General features: G+C 40.2%; 1 protein-coding gene across 1 annotated transcript; it reads right to left on the bottom strand.

Annotated features, from left to right (window-relative positions):
* Positions 1 to 277: 277 nt before the first annotated feature.
* Positions 278 to 1,453, bottom strand: LOC101846942. Its single transcript, XM_005091302.1, has 2 exons — positions 799 to 1,453; positions 278 to 342 (listed from the first exon to the last, which is right to left on the bottom strand). Exons 1-2 carry the CDS (start codon positions 1,451 to 1,453, stop codon positions 278 to 280), a joined length of 720 nt encoding a protein of 239 aa, XP_005091359.1.
* Between the last annotated feature and the right edge of the window lie 7,461 nt (positions 1,454 to 8,914).

Genomic DNA, 8,914 nt, shown 5'->3' with positions numbered 1-8,914 from the left:
GCACACACACACACATAGACATACACTCGCTCGCACGCACGCTCGCACGCACAAAGACACAGATACACTTACACTTACACATACACATAGGAACGCACTTTCAAACTGGCTCTCTGAACGAAATGTATTGGATCTAGTGTGGGGTTTTTGAGGGGTGGGGGGGGGGAGTTAAACGTAAGACGACCACTTTGCTGGGTGACTGTATTTGTAATTTTACTGCACTTCTCGTATTTGTTTCAGTTTCAACTTCGTCCAACGACAGCGGTACCAAGACTACTCAACTTTGTCCCTGCAGAAAGGTCTCCAGTAATTCTGGGAGGCCGAGTTCCAACTTGTCCAACTCTGCAATGAAATACAGATTGCTTCATTGCTGCGTGTTTTGCTTTAAACCTTTCTTGTTCAGTACAATCCGCCAGTCTCCAAACATTTCCATAAAAGTGCTTCTGAAGTTCGAACTCATGGTAACGAAAATGAAGAGATTAGTGGACGCGTTAACAAAGTCAAAAATAAACACAACTGTTATGACCACCATGAATAGATTATGATAACGCATTCGGAGGTAAAACTCTGGCTCAACGAATCTAGCAAAGTACTGGACAATTCGTGGGAACAGATTTACTATATATACCGTGATGACGACGATGAGCATTTTAATAACCTGTGAATCCCTCGCAGACATTTCACTTCCCTGGGAATTTAGATTTTTCTCTCTGAACTCTGAAGATTTCCGCAAGTGGTATGCGATGATAACAGTACTGACTACAATGACGATAAAGCTTAGTAAGGGCCAAAAGATACTCATAATGTTGTAGTACAGGAGTACGGATGCACCGTAACGCCGGTGGAAATCGCTGAAGGCCAACGTTGTCTTGCTTGTGTTACGGCCGTGGTCAAAGTTAACCCTGATTTCCCATAATGGGAACGCCACCATTAAAGAGCCAAGGACAATTGTAGAAATGACAACCATCATTACAACGGTAAATTTTCTAGTGAATATGTCCTTGACCTTAAAGGGCATGCTCACGCACAAACATCTCTCCGTAGACACGTAGGCTGCCAGAGCACAAGACACGAAGCCCACGAAACTGTGTAAGTAGCTCAGTAAAATTGAAGTCACATCTGCCCACATCTGCCCTAAGGTTGGATCCTCTAGCCCCATGACCCAGTATAACCGGCCAATGAGACAGCAGACACACTTTAGAAAGTCCCAAACGGCTATAGCAGTCATAGAGATGGAGATATTGTCTTTGAAACCTTGTTTGGCAAATACGGCGATGACGAGAGCGTTAGTGGTGACACCCAGTGCTGAGAGGATGGAGCAGACCCAGACGCTCATGATCACCTTGACCCAATCGCTGACTTCCTGGCTGACGATTGTGATCAGTACCATGTCGGACCGTGACGTCATAGTGGCCAGCTGGGGGGAGGAAACCGTAGTTGTCCACATCGTCATGGTGGCTCTGTAAAGGACGCATATAGGTCAAAGTCTTTGTTTGTTTTTGTAAGTGTTTTTGTGAACTTTGCCCGGGTGGCGGCCGGAGCCTAGATCTACTCTTATTGATTTTAAACCACAAAGGGACCTTTAACGTGCACAACTTGCACACGGGACCTCCGAGATTTTTCGAACTTGTCCGAGAAGGCTAGGTGTAGATCTTTCCGACCAGAAGACCAATGATGTGGCTGAAAGACAGCAGTAAGAAGGAGCCAAGGAGAAACAGTAGAAAGGCTGAAGAAAGAATGGGGAGCCCAGAGGAGGGGGCAAAGGAGGTGAGGGAGTGGGGGCAGAAAGTGGAGACGACAGCAGACGACAGAACATTGTTAGAGAGCACGAAAAAAGGTGAAAAGAGACAATTTTAGAGAAGAAAAATTTTCCGTCGCTACCCGGGTTCGAACCCAGGACCTTTGAATGAGAGGCGAACTCCTTAATCTCTATACCACGAGAGCCCCCGGTCAAAGTCTTACTACAAGTTTTTGCACATCATACACAGCATTATAATTACGAGGGCTGTCTAAAAAGTACAATGGAAATGATGATAGCTTTAAAACATGCATTGGTCATTTAAGAATATGTTAACGGTTTGCAAAAGGCAACTGACACTACATGTCTTCGCCAAAGAGCCAGTTGCACCACTAAACGTGTTAATTAAGATTACGACTCAACATAAAAAACAGACGACCCTCACAGAAGAATGGTCAAATGTACAAGAGCGTGGAGCTATGTATACGATTTTGATATGCAAAAGAAAAGAATCCTACGGAAGGTTTAAACGTATCTGTTGCAATGCATTTTGAAATGTAATGAGTAATATACATATACATGACTGGTACGGTTTAGTCAGTGCGAGAGGGACGGAGCTGGAAGATGAGCAAGTCTGTCATGTTTTTCTAATAGGGACATTATGCTTATTGAACGCATGTTTGAGAACCATTAGTGCAATAAAATGTGCTTACTATAAAAATAATTTCTTGTAGCAAGTTTTGCAAATAAAAATTGCCATTGGTGAGCTGTGACGTAGGCCATATGCGTAATCAAAATGTGTGTGAGAAGTACTGTGAACAATACGATTTTTCGTATTGCAGAGATTTCAAGTATTTTAAAATAAATTTTTGAAGAAAAGTTTTTAACCTTACCCCAATTGTTCTGGAAAAAATATGATTTAGTTAAGACAAATTGATACAAACTGCTGTGCAAAGTATGGATAACATTGATTCACCCGTTAAAGAGTTATTTGAGGATAAGTTGCGTCACGAATTTTTGACCACACTATAGACGTCTGAGCGAGAACAAAATCTACTCCAACACAGCAACGATTTTCTTCACTTGTCAAATCTAACAAAAGACTTGATCCTAATGCATGGCTGGGAGGCATAGCTGCATTCTCCAGATATTCCTTCCCATACATAACAAAATCATGAATCTTTTAGGGCCCCTTTGGAGACTTTTAGCAGGAAATAGGTTCACCGAAGATCGCGATCATATTAAAGCAGTCGTCTAAGATTAGATGCGTAAAAACAACAACCCATTTTCAGCTATGTCCCCATTTTTTGTAGCATGATGCACTAGTCCGCATTAGGCCTACCACTAAAATCCCAATGATTGCGTCATATTGCAAACTATAGTAGTCTAACAGGCCACCAGAAGTTTGCTGATAGTTTTTCTCAAGTTTCCTTTGCCTGCTGAGATCATGGTTAAAATAAGTAAAGGGCAGAGAGCTTTTTATATTGAACATTTCCTCACCACCAACTATATTCGTAAGTTTCGAATAAGGTACGGAAATGATGATATAGTGCCCTTAAGGCCTTCTTTGATGTCAATGGTCGATCAGTTAGTACCTGTAGAGAATCCGAAATAAAAATTCCTAGACAAAATGACAACTTCGGGTCAAACACACACCGTTCACACTCCTTTAAACGTCACCAGGGAGCAGAATTCTGTAGATGAGTCCCATGAGACGTCTGTCCGTAGACGATATCTGCAGCAATGACTTCCTTACACCTCAACTGTCGGCATTCTCAAGGCAGATCTTCATCTACGACTGTACAATTCTCCTGTTTGCTAAGCAATCAGAGAATAGCAATGTGTTCATTATTCCTTGATCGTCTTGAAAAGCGTGAATATTTCCTCTATGACATTTGGTTCCTTGGCAAAGCCCATATTTACCTTTCAGGTTGTATCAACTCCACAGATGCTGTCATTTGGCCAACCTCACCCTACCTCCTATTGCCTCCAAGAAGCGACGCCATACTGGTAGTAGGCTACAGTGTGTGTGGCTTTGAATACTCATGGTGGAGTGGATCTTTTGTGTTTTGCAACCACTGAGCATTACGAACAAATGTGTCGTGTCCAAATATAGACCATTGGTTCTCGGAATTCCAAATTGCAAAAATATTTCTTTAACTCTGTAAGAAAAAAGAAATATTGCTTAAATGTTACAGGGATGGAAAGATTAGATTTTTTTTTTAAAGGAAAGGAGAAAACAAACCAATCATTTCATGACTTTCCTTACAAGATCTTTTAAATTGGTGCGTTTTGTATGTATAGGTGGTTTTTATAAAAAGCCACTTCCGTTTTCGAAAACAAATTTCTTCTTTGTGGATTTTATATCAAACAAATTCCTTTTTGGATGAATTATATAATATCTATTCCGAATTACAACATTCTAGAACAGATTTTGCGAGAGATGTTTAGAAAAAAAGTTGTACTTATTTTTACCCTGTAAGATAAGAACGAGGGGCACTTATTAATAACAGTTCTCCCCAACAGGGCACTGTGCTGAGAGGGAAACATTTTTAAACGCTTTTATAAAATTTAAAACTTTCCAATTGGATAGGTAATCCCAACTTCCCAATCTCCGATATTTTCGAAAGCATCTCTCCATCATTGCAATAGACATAAATGGGCACGACATTAAAACACCGGAGAAGAACTGAATACTGGCGATCAAACAAAAAAATACGACTTTTAAATTGTTTATTAAAAAAAAGACTTCTGAGCCTTTACGCTTTTCCTTTCACACGAGAAATACTAAACAGTCGAAAAAGTAGGTTATGTTATGAAAATAACATTTTGGTGCTCAGTTCACGGCACAAACATTAAAAACGAGAAATTTGTTTTTTTTCCCGACCGCATGGCAGATTTCTTCTATTCTTAAGAATTATATATATATATATATAATAAAGTTGAGGTGTTTTAAATGTTTTTTTAAATTGACCATTGTCCCTTTTGAGTGCATCACTGGTGCCTTTTAGAGGCATGTTTTATAACGCCTACTGGCTCCTCTTATCACTCTGTTCCGTAATCATTAACTTGAACGTATGGTTGAATTTACCTCAGTGTGTTTAGATACGGTATTCTATTATGCTTTATTTTACTACGGGTTGAGAAAACTTAGAAGAAATTTATTGTGAAAAAAAATCCCACAGCATTCGAATTAAATGCTACGCTTCGAATGGCTATGCATAGCGCAATGATATCGAATGGACACAGCTCTAATCATCACTCAAGAACGAAGGTTTAACTCAACATCAGGTCTATCTGGCCAGCGGCATGGACATTGAATATCCTGGGAACTGCAGAAACGCGCTGAGCTTAGCATTGGTTTGCTTTCTCTGATGTTGAGTTAATACTTTGCCGCCTCCTCTCGCCGATTGGCGATGTTTACCACCCAGTTTCTTTGGATTTTCCCCCAAAATATGATGGCAAAGTTTAAACCAAGCCAACCATATTTCTTGCATGACAGTGATCAAATGTTATTGCGAGGTTGTTGGGTTTTTTTTTATGAGAAAAGACCTAAACTTCGGGGTTTTTTTAAAACAAAAACAACAATAAACAAAAACAAAAACAACAATAAACAAAAACAAAAACAACAAAGAATAGAAAAAAGCCCTCCACGTATTCAGGAAAAATGCCAATTTTTTATACTTTGATGTTGGTTCTGCGAACACTAATTGAAGCATCAAAATATTATCTTTATAACATCACCTACTTTTTAGACTACCCAGTAGTATTCTTTTGTATTTTGCAACCACTGAGCATTACGAACAACGCGTTAAATAAATGTGTCGAGTCCAAAGGAGGACATAATATAGACTATTGGTTCTCGGAATTCCAAATTACAAATATATTTCTTTAACTCTGTAGGAAAAAAGAAATATTGCTTAAATGTTACAGGGATGGAAAGATTAGATTTTATAAATAAAAGGAAAGGAGAAAACAAACCTTTAACAAGGAAAAGCGTTAAGACTCAAAAGACTTGATTTTTTTACACGATCAAAAATACGATACTTTTCTTTCGATCGCCAGAATGTTCATTCAGTGCGCAGCGAAAAACGAATACTATTATAACACAAACTAAAATTAAGAAAAGACTGCGTTCACTGGAGACAGGCAGGAGCCAACTGGATTCTCAGTAATCTCACTCTCTGGCATGCATCGTGATAAAGGCCTATTTCATGAACAGTTGTCCGACCCTGATCTCGTTTTTCCCCAATCCTTGGGAACGAACATACTGACAGTTACAGCTACTATAAAGATAATAAGTATGTAAAGTTTGGTACCTGGTAATTCACGCGTCTAATGTATCAAATTGCCATATTAAGTCGTTACGTTTGAAATGTTCGCGTGCCAGATTGACAAGGAATGACTTGATGATACAGTAATGCTCTCACCACACTTATTGATGTCACATGCAAATAACCAGACACGCCAACTAAACCCGCTTAACTGATGCACACAAACAGTGAAATGGATGAAGACTATTTCAGATAATTTGAGGTCTTTTTCAGTTTTTCCTGACGCTCCTAATTGTGTGAGATGATCGACACTTAAGCCCCGGTTACACGCAACGATAAATTGTATCAGATTCGCCGTATGCGAGAACTATAGGATTTATCGAGCTGTGTTGTATGTCTACACGTTCCAATCTACCGTCCAGTTTTCTTTCGATCAAGGAGATTCCTTGTCACTAAGAGCGAAAACACAGAGAACGCTGATTTCGGAGATTGATTCAATAAGCGCCTATAGGTATAAAAATTCCTTATGATTTCCAACTTGCCTCACATAGAGCTGGCAGACTGCAGGCGGCTTTAAAGCTCGGGTCGGCGTTGTCGGCTTTATCGGAATCCAAACTACATTCTAATAACTATAACGCCGAAAAACTGGGAAGGGCGCTTCGCTGTCAACTCGCGACCTCAGTGTTTTCTTTTCCTATCTCCATTTTTAACAGTAAAAATGTGACTTCTTCTTTAGCTCACTCTTTGTTGTGAACTGCTTTCACTGTTATTAAAAATGGAGATGCGACAAGAAAGCACTGAGGTCACGAACTCATGCGTCTCGCCGTCGCCACTCGGGTTCAGCGGTTTGCCTGACGTCACCCGACTGGACATGGGACAATTTTAAATGGCCATTTCAGAGCTGGTGCTTCACAATAGACAAAAACTAATTACATTTTTGAAATCAGCGTCATCAAATTAGGGTGGCTGTAAAGCAGAATTACATTTTAAGCAATATTTTAGGAATTTCGGGTTTTTTATCCCCAAATAAATGCTTTACAAATACCGACTGTGTTGTGGTGAAATATTTTTCTTATATCTAGATCTATATAATCTAGACTTTAGGCGCCTTCTATGTGGAGTCAAGCAGACACCTACCGCCTGTCAACGTCGATCTTCAGCCGCTTAAGTTTCGACGTTCTCTATGTTATCGCCCTTTGCCACCATGTCTCTGCAACGACAGTGTTTTGCCTGCACTCTATGTGAAGGTTTCGACCCGGGACCTAATGAATGATTGAAGGGCGAACACTGTACCTCAAGATCACGAGAGCTACCCCCCCCCCCCTCCCCAACCCTCTCCCCTGTATATTTTGATAAATAGCAGAACACTGTCTTTAGAAAAGAGTGGCCTTACTGTATAGTATAATGTGAAATTGACGATCAGTTTAATAATAAAATTGCTAAAATTTACATAATATCGCATCAAATCAGGTTCTCCGCCATGAACTTCACTTATTTTGAGACGCTGATTCCGAATATGAAATCAGTTGTTACCTGCAATAATTATTTTTAAAATTTTGCTCCCCAAGTTTAATCCTGCGTGGCGGCAAATTTCAAAGTGACTCTACGTCACAGCGCGTCTCTCCCAAATCTGAACGTGATCGCACGAAAAATATCAAGCAGCGCTTGATGTCTCGACCGAGTCTCCAAACCATCGTCCAATCGTCCAAATTGTGTACAATTTTATGGTTACACCTGACGATTCGTCGAATAATCGATAGGTTGCCGAGTTTTTGAACAATTTATCGTTACGTGTAACCGGGCCATTATGCACCATTTTTCTCTTTCGGTTCTCTCTAGCAGTTAAATAAGTGCAGTTTTGTTTTAGAACGATGATGTTAATTTCTACTTTGTTTTAAAGATTCAAAGCACTAAAGCAATATTAAAATTCATGACAGCGTAGAGCTCGACTGTCACATGGTTTATTCTTTCAGCGATCATAATGTTCCATAATATAAGTAACACGCAAGCGAACATTATTTAACCTTTTTGAACTCGGGAATGAAAACTCAGTACTGTTACATGATGCAGTTAAATCTCTCTTGCGATTGTTTTGACTGCAAAGGGTGAAACTACTTTTTGTCCAATGTTGTTTTGATTGTATTTTTAAGAAATGGCCTTTCTATTTACTTTACATTTTAAAAAACATGGGTTGTTGGGTTGTTGTTTTTTTCATTGTTACGTTTACACCCGTCTTCCTTTTGTCCGGTTACTCTGATTTCATCATCATTGCCTTTCTCACCCTGCACCAGGGTATAGGCCGCGGACAAACACCTTCCACCTTTCTCTATCCCTGACTAGCCTCTTGATGTTATTCCATGTCTTCCCACTTTTCTGTACGTCGATTTCTGTGATTGTTCTCCAGGTTCCACGCGGCCTTCCTCTTGATCTCTTACCATGTGGGTTCCAATCAAAAACTTTCTTTGTAGTGCAGCTGCCTGACTTGCTTGTTCCCCCGAGCTGATCTGCTTCTGTCCAGACTGTATCCAGTGTGTGTTCGCTGACTTCTAGTATGGGCAGCCTGTATCTCTTCATCTCTTGTACTACTTGAGAACTCTTTCCTGCTTCATACAAGGTGCGAACATTCCACGACGCAATCCGGAGAGACTTGTTCGACAGAGAGGTTTCGGGTCAGAAGAGTCATTTCGGTTTTGTCCTCTGTACTTCATTGTTCTTGCTGATGCAGAAGCTCCCCCGTCTCCCAAGATCGAAAAATAAAAAGCTGTTTGTCCGTGTTTCTGTAACTTACTGTTTCTTACTGGGTTGGGCAGTTGGCCCTCCGCAAACTGGCACTTTTCGGGCAACCAGACCTTTACACTTTTAGTCGCCTATTACGACACGCAGTATCACGGCAGGTGTATTC

The sequence above is a fragment of the Aplysia californica genome, unplaced genomic scaffold (assembly GCF_000002075.1).
Source record: "Aplysia californica isolate F4 #8 unplaced genomic scaffold, AplCal3.0 scaffold00027, whole genome shotgun sequence".
NCBI lineage: Eukaryota > Metazoa > Mollusca > Gastropoda > Aplysiida > Aplysiidae > Aplysia > Aplysia californica.
This window is presented reverse-complemented; position numbering and strand designations above follow the sequence as displayed.

Excerpts from the sequence above, each read along its gene's own strand:
- LOC101846942 (XM_005091302.1), bottom strand. The coding sequence starts at position 1,453 with ATGACGATGTGGACAACTACGGTTTCCTCCCCCCAGCTGGCCACTATG. Across the intron at positions 343-798 it reads CCTGTACTACAACATTATGA|AGTTGGACAAGTTGGAACTC; the intron begins GTATCTTTTGGC and ends ATTTCATTGCAG.